Consider the following 18,081-nt stretch of genomic DNA (forward strand, 5'->3'; position numbering starts at 1 on the left):
TGAACCAATTGGGGAGTCAGTAATGGATGGAGATGGTAAACAAGTTGCTTTACGTTTGGGAGGCATAGTTGTTTTAAACCGTAATAAATTATTATTTGCAAAAATATTCTTATTTTTACAACAACGATACTTATACATATACTTATGGTCCAACATTTTCTTTACGCAATGGAACTATGTCATTTGGCTGAGATCAATAAATAAATTGATGCCTAATTCATTTTTTTTTATATGCTTATTCATTTATTGGACCATCAAATTCTTCTTGTGGTCCATTTATCTCAATAATGTAATCATATATTTTTCTTAGTGCAAACTTATGTACTACTCACTATGGATTTCCATACTCCAAGTCATTTAAGTATAAAATTTGATTTGTTTGGCAAGCAAAAATGAAAGGATCCTCTTCATACTATGTGTGAGATGCATTAACACTCACAAAATATTTATCATTATGCACTCCCAACTTAAGATTTGAGACATATCACCAATTACATTCAAATAATCATACTATATGTCCCCCCAAGTACTTTAGCCCAATGATATCTTGGATGACTCTTAATAAGTCAATGTTCTTCTCCTCGTGGCTTCCTTCGAATATGATCCCACAATTTTGATTTTTTTTTTTATATCATTCTCTGTCAGTCGTATGAAACCTATATCCACACACCAAACATACTGAGTATTGAATAGCCCGCCTGGATGGACCACGTGCTAAAACATACAATTCACTTGAGGTTTCTTCTGAATTATCACCATATCTAGACACAACCTATATTAATAAATTTTATTTCAGTTATATTAGTGTTAAATAAGAAAAAATCTATTTTAGTGATATGAAATTCGTAGGTAGTAATACATTGTTTAGCAATACCATTTGTTCAAACCAAGCGGTGAACTCTTCTTCGTTCTTATTTTTTACGTCAGTTATATCATCCATTCGAAGTAATTGAATATGTTCACTACACATGTTGAAATTAACAATTAATCCATATAAGTTATATTATCTTCCAAGACTTTTAAGTTATTTTTATACGCACAGATCACTAACTTCAAGTACTTGTCAATCTCTATAAAGTTATTCAATACATACCATCGGGCTCCTATCAAACTCTCGTCTACTTAAGTTATAGTCCCTTTGTGTACGTATGCGATATGTGGTTTGAGAAAATATGGAGAATGATTAATTAACTCCCAAATGTCCACCTTAATAATTTTGTTCTAGTATCAACTCCAAGAAAATACATAAAACAAAATTTATGTTATTCATTATCAATGTATGACTCTGTAATCAAACCTTCCAGATGAGCCTTATTCCTCACAGATCGCTTAAGTATTCCAAAAAACCGTTCAATAAAATACATTCATATATACTGGATCGGGATAGTAACTAAAGCCTCACGAGGCAGGTACACAACCAACTGAACAATTACATCGAAGAATGATGGTGGACATAAACTTTCTAATTTGCACAATATCACGGTAATGTCAGCTTCCATTCTTATTAATGCATCAACTCTTAATGTTCTACTGCAAATGTCCCTAAAAAATCCTTCTCATTCTTTCAGAGCTACATGAACATCTTGATTCAGGTTTCTACTCACCCCAATTGGCAACATATGCTGCAAAAATACATGATAGTTGTAACTTTTAAAACTAGTTATCTTTCAATTAGGGGTTTGCACCAAAGTTTTGAATACCGTACCGGAGATTGTATCAGTCAAGGTACTAAAATAAAATATTTTGGTACTGGTGCCGTTTTGGAATAGTCTATATATGTATAAATTATATATATATGCACATAAACTATATTCTAAAATAATAATAAAATAAGTCATAAACTCAATAATACTACTTCTCAATACAAGTGTTAAGTTTTAACACAATACACATACTTGTAAAATTAAATAAGCCTAAATCCAATTAATAAAATAAAAGCACTCATCTTGAGATCACATAAAAAATAAAAAATAATAATACCAACTAAAATAAATAATAATAAAATTGATTAAGATCACATAAAATAATAATACAATTCTGAACTTTCAAGCAAGAAAAGACATAATATATTTTTATTTTATTTTATTTAGAATAGAAAATATTCGTATCTATTTTAAATTAATTAAAAAATTAAAATGCTATTTTAAGGTCAGACTTGCAGCAGTAACATCTTGTCCTTTTGACTTTTTTTGTCCTAAAACGAGGGCTTGTCCTTTTTACTTTATTTTCCTAAAACGAGGTGCAGTCTAGTAAGGTAACAGTCCGAAAATGCCTCTACATTTTAACAAAATCACAAAAATATCCAGTTGACTCAATCCGCCCCTATTATATGTACCAGCCGAAATACCAATTTTGGCTGAAATCCGAAATACCGGCCGATACTGATCGAAACATACTAATACGGCTGATATTTTAGCCGGTACGAAATAGATCTATTCTTTGTACCAGTTAGGATTCTGGTACGCTATATTTCGGCTGTATCGGCCAGTATGGTACGAAATTTAAAACACTGGTTTGCACACATCTTGACATATTCAAGGCATAGCCTTCAGGTTATTTGATTGCTATGAACCACTTACATAATTTTTTTTTTTTTTTAATCATTTGATAGTGTATACCAATCAAGGGGTATATAAGCTAACGATTTATTATCTTACAAATGCAACTCCCTCTTTATCTCCACTTCTTTAAATCTTTACGAGAGTTAGTTGTATATTTCGTCTTCCCTTTTGTTGACATTAGAGCGCTTAGTATATTATCATTAACATTTTTTTCAATATACATAACATCTAGATTATGGCAACCATTTACAACAAATATTGTAACATCAAATATAACATCTAGATTATAACATCAAATATTATCACAACAATATTTTAATATCTTTATATTATTTGAAAAACCATTTATAGTAAAAGTAAAAACCATCTTTTCATACGGGAGATAAATTGGTATTCTAATCAAATCATCAATGATTTCGAGTAAATATATAGAAATAGATAAAAAAAAAAAAAAAAAGTGAAAAGAAAGTTATTTGCTTTATCTACTTATCTCTTATTTATTAAATAAGTTCAAATAAATTGGAGATTTGTCTTGGAGTATAGCCTCTCATATCGACAGCTTGGAATTGAAGTCTAAGGTAGAGAAGTTAAAAGCAGAAAAGAGGCCAGAGTAGATTTAAGATAATGCAGTTATTTCTGTTATAACAGTTATTACTTTTGTGTAGTATAAATATTAAAAGGATCTTCTGTATTTCACATCAAGTAATTCATTTTAATTAATTCAAATTGCACAAGCTCTCGAGTTCTCTCGTTTTCTTTCTAAGATTTCAGTTTTCATTCTCTGATTATCAAGTTCTCAACATGGTATTAGGTTGAAAATCATACTTGCTTCCGCATCTCTTCTCCTCCTTCTATCTTTGCAATTTAAATTGTAAATTCTGCTCGGGAATTTTCTCGAGAATCTTCTTGCATTTTTCTTGGTAAAATGCCAGAAGCAAACTTTAATAGTTCTTCAGAAACTCCAATAAATCCTTCGGATGACTCTTCTAGCCCATATTATCTTCATCCTAGTGATAATCTAGGTTCTCTCTTGGTCTCAGAAGTATTTGTAGGAGACAATTACATCTCCTAGAGCCGCTTGATTACAATTGCTCTGACTATCAAGAATAAGGTAACCTTTATTTATGGTTCAATTTCTGCTCCTCCTATTAATTAGCGGATTCTTCACACTGCTTGGCTTCGTGCCAACAATTTAGTACTTTCTTGGCTTATGAATTCTATTTCTAAAGATATTAGAAATAGCTTGTTTTATGTCGCCTCTACTGTAGATCTCTAGAATGAATTAAAAACAATATATTTGAGAAGTGATGGCCCAAGGGTTTTTCATCTTGAAAAATCTTTAAGATGTATAAACCAGGGTTCATAATCAATTTCAGAGTATTTCTGTGCTTTTAAGACTCTTTGGGATGAATATGTCAGCTATAGGCCTTTTCCAACCTGTATGTGTGGCAAGATGGCTTCTTGCACATGTGATTTGTTCAATTTCTTACTTCTTCGACAACAGTCAGATTATGTGTTGAAGTTTCTTGTAGGCCTTAATGATTCTTATGCTTCTGTAAGAAGTCAATTGTTGCTTGTTGTTCCATTGCCTAGCATGGCTAAAGTTTTTTCTTTGTTGCTTCAAGAAGAAAGTCAGAGGCAATTGACGAATTTTACACCTACTGAAACACATGCTTTGTTAGCAAAGCAACATACTCAGCCTAATCTAAATACTCAGTCCAAGTTGTACAAAGACAAGTCAAAGAAATCCTCACTACATTGTACTCATTGTGGCTACAATGGCCATACAATTGACAAATGCTTTGAATTGCATGGTTATCCACCAGGATGGATTGGACCCAAGGGAAAAAGAAATCCTCCCTCTGCACATACAGTCATTTCAACTGAAGAGGTCTACATTCAAAACAGTAATGAGAATCAAAGGTTTAGTTTAATTGCTGAAGAATTCAATAAGCTCTTAGCACTTGCCAATTCAAATTCCTCTACTTAGAACACTGGTATAACCACAACAGTAGTAAATCTAGCCACTACCTCTCAGTTTTCTGGTAACCCTTTAAATAAATGTAATTCTGCTTCTACCAAGTTAAATTCTAAATTTTCTTGGATTCTAGATACTGGTGCAACAGATCATATGATCTATTCACCTCTGTTATATTCTTCTACTCCTAAACCAATTACAAATTTCATTAATCTTCCCATTGGACAAAATGTTCCAGCATTATATACTGGAATTGTAAGTTTCTCCAGCACATTACATTTAAAGAATGTCTTGTGTGTTCCTAATTTTTCATTCAATCTATTATTTGTTTCTAAACTAACCAAAGAATATAATTTGTCTCTATCCTTCTTTGGTTCTTATTGCCTTTTATAGCACCAATCAATGAAGAAGATGATTGTAATTGCCTTTGAGAAACAAGGACTTTATCACATATCTCAAGCTTCCTCGAATGCTAATTCCTGTCAGCAATATCAGTTTAATTCTACACCAGTCACTGCATCAACTACAACTCAAAACCAGTCAAACCTTTGGCTCTACAAATTAGGTCATGTCTCGAATTCTAGAATACATTTTCTTAGATAGACAATTCAATAACACTTGATTATACCAATGTCTGTGAAATCTGTCCACTGGAAAAGCAGAAAAAGCTTTCTTTCCCTATATCACAGAGCATTTCTAATAAATAATTTGATTTGATTCATTGTGACATATGGGGTCCTTCTTCAACTATCTCATATTCTGGTTTTAAATTCTTCCTAACTATAGTAGATGATTTCACAAGATGCACTTGGGTGTATATACTTAAAAATAAATCTGAAGTCTCTTTTTTGTTGCCAAATTTTTGTAAAATGGTGACAACTCAGTTCAACACTTCTGTCAAAACCATAAAAACTAATAATGGTTCCGAATTTATTCTTGCAAAATTTTACACAGAAAATGGAATTTTACACCAAAAAAGTTGTGTAGAAACCCCACAACAAAATGAGGTTGTTGAAAGGAAACATCAACACCTATTAAACACAGCTAGATCTTTGATATTTCAAGCAAACTTACCTTTAATTTTTTGGAGTGATTGTGTGTTGACTGCAGCCCATATTATAAACCGAATTCCAACTCCTCTTCTTCAAAACAAAACACATTTTGAAATGTTATTTCATAAACCACCAAATCTTTCTCATTTAAAGGTTTTTGGATGTTTATGCTTTGCATCTACACTTACTAGTCACAGACAAAAGTTCGATCCAAGAGCAACTAAATGTATATTTTTAAGATGTCCAGCTGATGTCAAAGGTTATAAACTCATGAACCTAAACACAAACAGAATCATTACTTCTAGAAATGTTGTCTTCCATGAAACCAATTTTCCATTCAAAATCCTTCCTATTAATTCTGAAATACCCAATTTCCTGTTTCCTCCTGCAAAATTTCAACATGAAGCCTCTCATATAAATAATCCTATCTTTTCTAATCAAAACACTTCCTCACATAATCCTAGTGAATCAGATTCCTCTCATATCGACAGTGATCATCCAACTGACTTAGCAAATCCCATCCCTACTGATTCACATATCAGAAAATCAACTAGAATTAAACAACCACCAAAATTTTTGCAGGACTATTATTGTGGTAAAGTCTCATTGATTCCTTATGCAAACAACTCATCTGCTTCCATTGGTTGTTCCTCTAACACAGGTAATCTCTATCCTATATCATCTTTTATTTATGTCAATAGACTTTCAGCACCACACAAATCGTTTCTAGCTTCCATTTCTGTTACCAAAGAACCCAAAACATATAAACAAGCTCCAACTCAATGCTTTAGAGTTAAACAAAACCTGGGAACTTGTTACTCTTCCTAAAAATAAACAGACCATAGGTTGTAAATAGGTTTTTCAAGTGAAATACAAGGTTGATGGAACTATAGAAAGACATAAAGCAAGGCTAGTGGCCAAAGGTTACACCCAACAAGAAGGATTAGACTTCTTTGATACCTTTTCTCCAGTGGCAAAAATTACATCAATTCGGTTGTTGTTAGCTGTTGCTGCCATTAGGGGTTGGCATATTCACCAATTAGATGTAAATAATACTTTTTTACATGGTGAATTGTATGAAGAAGTTTATATGGAAGTGCCCCTTCGTTTGGATGTTAAACAGCCTAACATGGTTTGTAAACTGTTAAAGAGTCTCTATGGCCTAAAGCAGGCCTCTCGGCAATGGTTTGCAAAACTTTCTCAAGCTCTTCTTGATTATGGCTTCACTCAAGGCAATTCTGATTGTTCCCTTTTTATTAAGAAAACTGCCACTTCTTTTATAGCACTACTAGTATATGTAGATGATGTTTTACTAGCTAGTGATAGTCTAATTGAGATTTAGCAACTCAAGACTTTTCTACATGATAAATTCACAATCAAGGACTTGGGACAACTGAAGTACTTCCTAGGATTGGAGGTAGCCAGATCAAAGTCTGGAATTTCTACTTGCCAAAGAAAGTATGCTTTAGACATACTTGAGGATACAAGTCTTATAGGTTCCAAAACAACTGCATTTCCAATGGAATCTAATCTTAAACTTATTGCATATGATTCCAATCTTTATGAGGATGCCTCAGGTTACAAAAAATTAATTGGCAGTTTACTATATTTGACAATTACAAGGCCTGACTTGGCTTATTTTGTTTAGGTTCTTAGCCAGTTCCTTGCTAAACTACAATGACCCATCATCAAGCTACAATCTTTGTGCTTAGATACTTAAAAGCAACACCAGGTCAGGGGTTATTTTTCTCTTCATCCTCAGACTTGAACTTGAAAGCTTTTTCTGATAGTGATTGAGCAGGCTGCTTAGACACCAGGAGAAGTTTGACAGGTTATGCAATTTTTCTATTAGACTCATTGATCTCATGGAAATCCAAAAAGCAAGCCACAATTAGCCGATCGTCTGCAGAAGCAGAATATAGGGCTCTTGCAGCCACCACATGTGAGATCCAGTGGTTACCCTATGCTCTTCAAGATCTCAGTATTGATCATTTTCAGCCAACCATTATTTACACTGATATTAAATTAGCTCTGTCCATTGCAACCAACCCAGTACAGCATGAGAGGACTAAACATATTTAAATAGATTGTCACATTGTTAGGGAAAAACTGCAGCAAAATGTTATTAAGCTTTTTCACATTCCCTCAAGATTACAACTAGCAGATATATTTACAAAACCTCTCGGATCAATGCCTTTACATCATAATTTGCGCAAGATGAGCATTATAAATATACATGCTCCTTTTGAGAGAGAGAGGGAGGGGGGGGGGGGTCTTGGAGTATAGCCTCTCATATCGACAGCTTGGAATTGAAGTCTAAGGCAGAGAAGTTAAAAGCAGAGAAGAGGCCAGAGTAGACATAAGATAATGCAGTTATTTTTGTTATAATAAATATTACTTTTGTGTAGTATAAATATTATTTCACATCAAGCAATTCATTTTAATCAATTCAGATTGCACAAGCTCTCGAGTTCTTTCGTTTTCTTTCCAAGATTCCAATTTTCATTATCTGATTATCAAGTTCTCAACAATTTGTTTATATTATAATAACTCTTGAGTAAGACTAGAAATTGAGTTATTTTACCCTCAAGTCCATATGTAAAATACACAATTCACATTACTTAAATTATAATATTTGATTTGTAAGATTTAAATTTTAAAATTTATTTTTTAAATTAAATTATGTCAAATAAACGTTTTAGTATATGTGCTCTACACAGAAATATGATAATATAATTTTTTCTAGAAATTATATCATCATTACAACATGGGAAAAAGAAATTCGCTTACAACTATGTGAATTTGAGGGTAGTTATGTAAAATTAAGAATATTTTTTAACAAGAGATATGATGATATTAGTTGATTGTAAAATAAATTATAAGTAGAGAAATGATTTCTACAATCTTAGATAAATTTATTATAAAAATAATTTCTAATCATCTGATATTATAATGAGATTTTTTTTTTTTTTTGTATAAAATAAATTGTAAATATAAGAATAATTTGTACGATTTTTAATTTGATAAGCTCTGCACAAGCATTTGTCAACCAGAGCAGAACGGCTGTCCGTGGCAACATTTAATAGAGAGTAGCTTTACCGATTCCACTGATCCTTCTTTGCCTGCCACGGTGCATGTTCGCTTAACACCTACTCTCTCCGGAAATTAGTTCGCTTTCCCCAGAACCTTCATTCTCTGGTAATCTCGTTTCCTAATTCCTTCCTATTTTAATCTTTCGTAGTCATTTATTTATTTATAATTATTGGCTAGCTGCTTTTATTTATTTATTTAGAGCTTTTTAATAATTCACTTGATTTGTGCTGGCTTTATTCATTTGCATGCTTGCTTATCTTGTTCAACTTTACCTATTAGATAGTTTTCTTGTGATGTTGGGCGGATACATTTTTCATAAGGACAATTCTATCAACCGAGATGAAGAGAATTTGGGAAATTTGATGATCGAAAACAAGAGCGGATAGAATTACGAGAATGTTTGAAAAAAGTATGTACAAAAGGTTGTGTAGTTGAGGACCCTTGTTTCCATTTTTCGTGTCCCTGGACAATTTCCGGCGGTGAGAAAGAAATATGTTTTTTCCTTTTAAGTCGTTAAATGTGAATTAAATGATGGTGTAGGAAAATAAACAATTCTTGAAGAGCCATTGAGTTTTTGACTTCTGTTGAAATGGTGAAATCTGTTTTAAAAGTTTTTGAGTTTTGTTTCCCACACAAGCTTTCAAGCCATTAACTTGGGATGGCCCTCGTGCAGCTAACCTTGATTGTCTCCCAAGTTAAGCTACCGTATTTGACTTCTCAAGATGTAAGCACGAGCTTCTATAGATGTTAGCCTCAATAAAGCTGTTCCAGAAAATAGATGCTCGCTGGCTTGTGTGAAGGGCAGATAAGGGGCTGGTTGATATTTTTTTTTCCTTGTTTCCTGTCCACCGAACGTCAAGAGAAAATAGATGTTATCTGATGGTTTCATTTTCTCTATTTGCATAGATGGAACACACGAAGAGTGTCACGAGTGACAACCCTTCTACCTCCCCTGGCAATAAAATGAAGAAACCAGGAGGCCATAAAAATTATTCTAATAAAGATGATAATGCGCAAAATGATCTTTGGACAGATGGGCTCATTTGTGCTTTTGAATTCGTCCGGGGCCCAAAAAAATCAATTCATTCAAGATCTCGTTCGAAAATCCCATCACGATGGCAAGTGGATGGTGAAGTGGATGGTGAAGATTTAGAGATGCAAGTGCCTGCAAATGGAAAAGCTGAGTCTTCTTCCCCGCCAATAGATGGGAACAAACTATTAGAGTTGAATTCCTTAAAAGAACTCAGAAGCAATGAGACTTCTTCTTTTGATGACTACAAATATGTTCAGACCCATCAATCAAGCCAATGCCAGGGTATAGAAAGACTTGAAGGTAGTCATTGGGTACCAATTGGCTGGGCTAGAATTTCAGAACTTGTTAAAACTGTCCAAGTGGATGCTGAACTGTCCTTGCCGGAGTTTGAGTCCATAGATGATGACCTAACTGTTGCAGATCTAGCAGCTCCCTATTGGGAACGTCCAGTAGGGCCCACATGGTGGTGCCATGTGTCTGCAGGTCACACCTCGGTTCAGGCATGGCTCAGCAATTCTCAGCTGTTACATCCGGCTGTAAGTTTAGCTCTAAGAGATGAAAGTCTCCTAATCAGCGACAGGATGAAACACCTTTTGTATGAGGTAGATTTCTTTTCAAGTATATGAAATTTCAAATTTTGTTGGTATGACTAGTTTCATGAATTACACAACATATATTTCGAGTAGCATGTAGCATGTCATCATTGACCTGAAGCTATGATAGGTATCGAGAGTCTGATGCAGATAAAGAGTGCTGAACTATTAATAACCACTTATATTTCTGGTCTGCTGGTTTTTTGTTTTTCTTTTAATAATCAAGGGTGTTATCTCTTGTATACAACCTGTGTACTATGGCTGCCTCTGCAGTTTTAGTGAAATGAGTTTACTTAAAAAAAAAATTTATACTTCCATGCAAGGGGAAGCTAAATATGAATGTTGTATCTTGGGCTGAACATGGGGTTTGAATAATTTCTAGTTGTACGATTCATTCTATAAGTTTTTTATGTTGCAGTTAAATTTCTAGATATGTGAGTGTGTGGATAAAAGTGTATATTAAATAATTAGAATATATATTGTCAATCAGTTGCACAAAGTCCTATGCAAAGCACAATACCAGTAGTCGACTGCAGATTTCTCTGTTGTTATCTTGCCCTACCAACTCTGATAAATTTGCTCTTTTTCCCTTTTCATTGGTAAGTAGACACACAACCCTTGGGTCTTGATACTTCACACTCCACCCAATTCTATGGGGGAGGAAATCTCTCTTGAACTAGATCTCATTGGTTTTTATAAGTATGAACTTGTTACGTTACTTTCACATCCTCTCCTGCCGCTTAGTAGATAAATTTGTTTTATTCTCTTCTCTTTTTTACTTTTCCATCATGTATTTCCCAAAACAAATGATAGCAACCTAACTTGATATCTATAAAGTAGTGCTAAAATTGGAAATAAAATTGAGCAAGGAAAAAGATGTAGAAGTTAACACCACCTTAAAAATTTTACACTCAAGTAATGCTTCCATAAGCTTTATATCCATATTTACATGGAGTTATTCTATATAGTAACAGCACAAACAAGAAAAAAGTAATATTGATAATTCAAATGATCTTTTTGACAGAAACCTCTTATAGCCAAAAAGCTAATGCTCCAATGATGACACTTCTAGCCATATGCCCAAGCCATCTGGGTCTAAACTTTGAATACTCAAATGTGTGATTGCTCTTATGACGACATGATGACATTGATGAGCTATTAATAATCAGAAGAATGTCATAGCTAAATTGAATAACTGATTGTGTTGCTGAACTCAGGAAGTCAGGTCTTGTTGACATGTGCAGTTGCGGAACTGACCATCAATAATTGCTTCATTCTTTGTTGACAGTCCCTCCCACCCTTGCACTAGATCACATACAAGGAAATTGAAATGGCTTATAGGGATTGCACATGTTTAATTTCGAAGGATGCAAACCTAACATTTTTTTGTAGTTTTTTTTTTTTTTTTTTTGGGGGGGGGGGGGGGGGGGGGGGGGGGGGGTATTTTGTGCCAGTTTTCATTAACGGCCAATTTGGATGGCTTTTGAGTTTTACAGTCAGTCTTTATCTAAGGGTTATAAATATATCTATCAGATCAATATCTGCACATTGAGGCAGTTATTACTTGCTTATAGTACTTCATAAGTTGAATGAAATAAATATTTGTAATTTTCTTTTATCAGTGAAATAAATAATTGTAATTTCTTCAATGTTCAAAAGTTCATGAGTTGTGGCCTTCAAACTTTTCCGAAACTCTGATCGTGTTAGATTCTTTATTGTGCTTTGTACTGTTATTCAGGTCCCAGTTAGAGTTGCTGGGGGGCTGTTATTCGAGCTCTTGGGACAATCAGTTGGTGTTCCTTTTGTTGATGAGGATGACATCCCCATTGTTCTTCGGTCTTGGCAAGCACAAAACTTCCTAATAACAGCATTGCACTTAAAGGGAAATGTTTCCAAAACAAATGTGTTGGGTATCACAGAAGTTCAGGTTGTTCATTCTTGAAATAAAGATATGTTTAACTGGCTCAAGGTTTATGGTTTGAAACGGGGATTGATTTACACCCAGGAGAGGGGGAACAAAGTTAATAAATTGTCACCAACTTTTCTAATTCTTTGCAGAAAGATTTCCAAGCTTTTGACAAATTCTACATATCAATCCAAACATATTTGTTCCATTTGGCCCTTCCCATTAAAATATCATAAGCTTTCCCTCATTGCAAACGTGCAGAACTTTACTTTTTACTCCATTTTTGCATCATTGATTTGGTGTGTTGCTTTTTTGTAGGAGCTGCTTTCTTCTGGAGGTTATAATGCACCAAGAACAGTGCATGAAGTCATTGCACATTTGGCTTGCCGCCTTACTCGATGGGATGATAGGTAATAATAATATTGCTAGATTACTACTTTAATAATGCCTGGACATTGATGTAGATTCATGTATTTAATTTTTACTGCTTCTAGGGGTTGGCTCAAGTGGTAAGGGTTTTGGTTTTGGTGGTATGTTCCCTCCAGGTCTAAGGTTCGAGCCCTTAGGTGCAAATAATTTCTAGGGGCCACGTCCCATTTGTGAAAAGCCATTTACTTGATCCATGTGATGGGGACGCATTACACGGGTCCAGGATTTAACCAGGTTAAATATATCTTGCATTTGCACGGTGTCTGGGATTCCTCATTGTCAACGATATCTCGTGAGTTGTGTGAAATGTCTCCATTTCCCCCACTTATCAGAAAAATTATCTCCATTTCCACCCTTTTCTTTCTAGCTATATTGTCACATATTGGTAATTGACATTAGTGGCATGATATGTACAAAAGTAATTGATATGTATTCTGGTTTTTGAAATACTCTTCTAAGGTTACCATTGTCAGATTTGGCTGAATGACCCCTTTGAGGTGCTTCCTTCTCATGATATAGAAATAATTAAAAAGATAAGATTGAGAATTCAAATTTGAATCTCAACAAACTACATCTTTATCTCTATCTAAACTAACCTGATTTTATCCTATCTAAATATGTACAAGTTTAATTTAAATACAAGATAAGATTAGAAGATAAATCCTAATCTATTTGAATTTCAGTTCTGCTGCATCCCAATAAAGTAGGAGATTAGCTGCCATGTAACCCTAGCTGCAACTTAGTAAAGAAAACCCTAGTTTTCCTTTGATAACTGTCTGTTGATATAATCTATTTAATCTTATGAAAAAAATCTATTTAATCTTTTTATCAATTGCCATGCAAAGAAGTACTTCAATGCTCCTTGACATGAAGCTAAACTCTTTGTTATGATCTTGGCAGAGGTTTTGCAGTTTTCTACTGGTTTTTATGATCTTCTAATTTACTAAACTTTTGTTTTTTCTTTGGCTTGGGACTGCTAATGCAAATATACAACTCAAAATACAATTTATTGGCATTAATTGGTATAATGTTTTTGTAGATCTGTAAGCAATACATCTCAATGGGGGCTTGTTTGTATTCCATTTAGTTCTTGTCCTATTAAATGTGGAAGGGAACCTACCTTAGTTTACAAATGAAAAACAAATTCAGGACTTTATCGCGTAACCTATTCCATGAATAAAACTTCTTGATTACCTGAAAAAAAAATCTGTGTCTTCTCCGTTTGTCCAGTTATCTCTCAAAAACTTGATTAATGCATTGATGTACATCTGATGTTGTGTCTTTAAGGATGAAGAACTAGTAGTTAACATATGAATTCCAAGAGTATGAAATAAAATCTAATAGTAGAAGTAAAATTTATGCAATGATGCTTGAGCCAAGTGTTAAGCCTTGGTCTTGGGGGTATGCTCCCCTCATGTCTATGGTTTAAACCTTGGGATGCAAACAATTTTTAGGGGCCACTGACCCTCAGTGAAAAAGCTGCTGATTTACCTGATCCATATCATGTGGGCGAGTTACATGGGTATGGGGTTTGCCTGGGTAAAGGAATTGTTGTGTTTGCATGGTCTCCAGAGTTCCTCATCATAAAAAATAAAAAGAATCAAGAGAATTTTGCTCCTTCTCTCACTACACACACAAGTACTTGTTCAGATTCACACACGTACCCAGTATTATTGAAATGCGATGAGGCAGACACATGTAAAATTAGTTATTGCCATTCGAATTGCTCCTCTATCACTATATGGTAGATGTTAAATCTGTCAGTTTTCCTATATAATAGTTTAGTGAAATTTCTGTTACATCATGCATAATGTCATAATAATTTGTGGAATTGTGTGGCTTTGGTTAATGGTTTTTGTTTCGTTTTATAGGCTATTTCGTAAAGACATATTTGGGGCAGCAGACGAGATTGAATTGAAGTTCATGAACAGGTTTTGTTACCTCATTATTTTTCAAAATATTCTTTGGCCGACGTTGATGTATTACAATGTTGACCTACAATTTACACTATGAATAGGAGAAACCATGAAGATATGCAACTCTTTAGTGTAATTCTCAACCATGAAATCAGAAAGTTATCGAGACAGGTATGTTACTTCCCCTTGCTAGAATAGAGACGCTGAGAATTATCCATGAGTATGCCAGCTGGTATATGATATTTATAGAATTCTATATGTCCTAACTGTTAAGTGAGTAATAACGTTAGATGAATTCTATGAAGTGACCCTTTCACTTATTTTCCTACTTCTTTCTTTGTGATGGCAGTTAATATATTATCACTTTTTTCAAATAAATAAGAGATACATTACAATGAGTACCAATGTATGCCCCATAACGCCATAAAACAGAAATAAACAAAAGTTAAAACAGGGCATTAAAATATAGTAAAAAAAAGGGGTACAGAAACAATCTTTCTAATGAACCGCAAATAAAAATTCTGTAGTCCTAGCAAATTAGAAGAAGAGTTAGGTGAGATTTGAAAAATCACTGGACCAGAATTTAGAGGGATATGCCCAGCCAAGCTTAAGAGAAATCTCTGTTTTTCCTTGCATTTTGTACCTTTTTTCTATAAGATAATTGGAATCAAACATCTGCGTAGCCAACTATGGATTAAATTTTTTCACCTTTTGGATTCCTATCATGTACCCTTGAATACTATCCAGCCTATGCAGTACAGACAGGCAGTCCAAGCAACTTTTAAGTAGAACCGCTTTAATTTTTCTCTCTTTTCAAATGGTAGAATTTGGCTGAGTGCTGGAGTTTATGTTGAATATTCAAAATCCCATCCTGTAACCTGTGACTGAAGCTACAGAAAAAAATTTCACATTTCCAAGAGTTTACACACGGATCGTCTATCCAAGAAACCAAAGTGTTGTGGCCGCATATAATTTTGCAATTCCGATGACAGGTGATCAGAGTGAAGTGGTCACTTCATGCAAGAGAAGAGATTGTGTTTGAACTTCTCCAACAATTGAGAGGAAATATGGCAAGAAGCTTGTTAGAGGGAATAAGAAAAAGTACAAGAGAAATGATTGAGGAACAAGAAGCTGTTCGTGGCCGCCTGTTTACCATTCAAGATGTGATGCAAAGTACTGTTCGTGCATGGCTACAGGTTTGTGTATTTGAACAAAACCAAAATCTACACTGAATTTTTTAAAGCTGGGTAATAGTTAATGTGGCCACTCATTTCATCTATCTTCCTATATTAACATAAGTTTTCATCTTTGAGAAATATCAATTCAGGATAAAAGCCTTCGAGTAACCCATAATCTTGCTGTTTTTGGGGGATGTGGCCTTGTTCTTTCTATCATAACTGGGTTATTCGGGATCAATGTTGATGGAATCCCGGGATCAGAGAGTACGCCATATGCATTTGGTTTATTTGCAGCGATCCTCTTCTTCTTGGGAATTCTACTAATTGTAGTTGGACTGGTTTATCTTGGGTTGAAGAGGCCTGTTACGGAGGAGCAGGTTGAAGTCAGGATGTTGGAGCTTGAAGAGTTGGTTAAGATGTTCCAGCATGAGGCAGAGACTCATGCCCAAGTTCGTACGAGATTTTCTCGTAATAACTTGCCCCCAACTGCTGGTGACACATTAGATGATGTGGATTATCTTCTCATACAATGACTATATGCTTGTTCTATACATTCTGCACCACTGGGCAATGACCAGACTCCTGACCCGAAAAAGAAAAAAAGAAAAAAGAAAAGAAAAAAAGAGCAGTGATTAATCTTGCTGATTGCTACACTACTTATTTTTGCAAGTTAGACTGGTTTAGAAAAGAGAGTGAAGGATCATGGAGAAGACGATGGATGTGATACACTAATCTTAGAATGTAATCTTTAACGACGACTAAGAGAATTTGTAATTTGTATTTAATACTTGGAACTATTATTCAAATTTTGATATGTTTCAAAGCTCTCATCGGCCGATAAAGACATGCATAGCTGTACATAAAAATTGTGATTAAGGGTTTAGACAAACTTTTAAAGAAAATACACAAAAATAAAAAAGAATAAAAAAATAAAATGCATGAGCTGTCAAATCCAGAGGCAAAAGCATGGGAGAAACTAACATTTTCTTTCATTTTTTTTTCCAAAAAGAAAAGCTGAACTTACACAATTTAAAAAACTGCAAATATAGCTTTTTCAAACAAATATACACCCACTAATCTGGTCGGCTGGACCTAATAAATGGGCTTGAGAATTGGGTCAGAATCAGTCAGGCCTGATTTGAAAAATATTTTTTTCTATCTTATTTTATCATTATAATTTATATTATACGTTATATTCTTCCGAATGTGTATAGATATTATATATATATACATATATCCCGATATGCATCTTTTGGGTAATCATATAGTCCATTTTGGGGTTAATGGAAAGCGTTAATTGGTTTCGTTATCAAATATTAAATTATTTAATCTCATTTTATCTAATCATTACAATTTTTTCAAATTTTCGTACAAAATATAATAAATAATTCAATCTTTTTAAATTCTATAACAAAATTAATATTAAAAAATTATAATAATATTTTATTTAAATTTCAACAAAAATATTTCATCTCATTTAAACTGTATAACCAAACGAGACCAACATACCCTTAAAACCAAACAATATTTTATTTTTTTGGTTAAAAGGTTCTAAATTAATCTGCCTGACTGAAAAAGTCTTCAAATAGAAAATACATTTAATTTGTACCAAGTAGCGAGACAGTTGGGACCCCTTTCAAGAGGTACTCCAAAGTGTTGGCCGGTCCGCTAATAATTATGAGTTTTATTACATACAAGTACAGTCGCGCACTAATCTGTGTATCAATACTAATTTATTCATACTTAAAATTTAAATTAACATCATTTTCAATAAAATCTACTTTTTAACCAATCACATCGCATTGGTGCACAGATTAGTGTACAATTGTGCTTGCAACTATATTTTTCCAATAATTATAGATCCCTTCTACAGGCACCGAAGAATATCCCGAAAAAAGATCACGAACATTGCATTTTTTTTAATTTTTTTATATATATTTTTAATCATCATAAACATTTAAAAAAAAATCACAACTTTATTAAAAAAAATTTTTTTTCATTAAGTAAAAAATACAAAAAAAAAAAATTCGAGACACTTTTTCTATAAAAATAGTGTTTTTGGACAGACCTATCACCACCACCGCTCGGAGCTCTCGTTGGAGGCACCTGCCAGTTAATTTTGCATTATTTTTACATTTACTTTTTTCATATTTTTAGATATTTTTTTAAAAAATTATAATATAATTAAAAAATATTTACTTAATTATTAAATAAAAAAATTAAAAATACTAACAATTACTTGGGAAAATGAAAAATATTTTCCCACGTTTTTTTATACGTATATATTCTGCGAATCTGGCCGCACATCTTTGATCTGTACGTCTTGTCTGTCAGGAAAGAAA

The 18,081-nt window shown here is 33.6% G+C and overlaps 1 protein-coding gene across 5 annotated transcripts; it reads left to right on the forward strand.

Moving 5' to 3' along the window:
• The first annotated feature begins 8,619 nt into the window (after positions 1–8,619).
• On the forward strand, positions 8,620–16,569 carry LOC122276475. Of its 5 annotated transcripts, none has more exons than XM_043086228.1 (9): positions 8,621–8,789; positions 9,358–9,500; positions 9,591–10,319; positions 12,049–12,237; positions 12,535–12,626; positions 14,517–14,576; positions 14,663–14,732; positions 15,554–15,757; positions 15,889–16,569. In XM_043086228.1, exons 3-9 carry the CDS (start codon positions 9,591–9,593, stop codon positions 16,270–16,272), a joined length of 1,728 nt encoding a protein of 575 aa, XP_042942162.1. In that variant the 5' UTR covers positions 8,621–8,789; positions 9,358–9,500; the 3' UTR covers positions 16,273–16,569. The 5 variants fall into 5 exon arrangements, with proteins under 5 accessions (XP_042942167.1, XP_042942162.1, XP_042942163.1 ...); XM_043086231.1 differs by lacking the exon at positions 8,621–8,789 and adding an exon at positions 8,806–9,163; XM_043086233.1 differs by lacking the exon at positions 12,049–12,237 and having other exon boundaries at positions 8,620–8,789.
• Positions 16,570–18,081: the final 1,512 nt, after the last annotated feature.

This window comes from Carya illinoinensis, chromosome 9 (genome assembly GCF_018687715.1).
Source record: "Carya illinoinensis cultivar Pawnee chromosome 9, C.illinoinensisPawnee_v1, whole genome shotgun sequence".
Classification (NCBI taxonomy): Eukaryota; Viridiplantae; Streptophyta; class Magnoliopsida; order Fagales; family Juglandaceae; genus Carya; species Carya illinoinensis.

Excerpts from the sequence above, each read along its gene's own strand:
- LOC122276475 (XM_043086229.1), top strand. The coding sequence starts at position 9,591 with ATGGAACACACGAAGAGTGTCACGAGTGACAACCCTTCTACCTCCCCT. Across the intron at positions 12,238-12,534 it reads TGGGTATCACAGAAGTTCAG|GAGCTGCTTTCTTCTGGAGG; the intron begins GTTGTTCATTCT and ends GCTTTTTTGTAG. Across the intron at positions 15,758-15,888 it reads CTGTTCGTGCATGGCTACAG|GATAAAAGCCTTCGAGTAAC; the intron begins GTTTGTGTATTT and ends ATATCAATTCAG.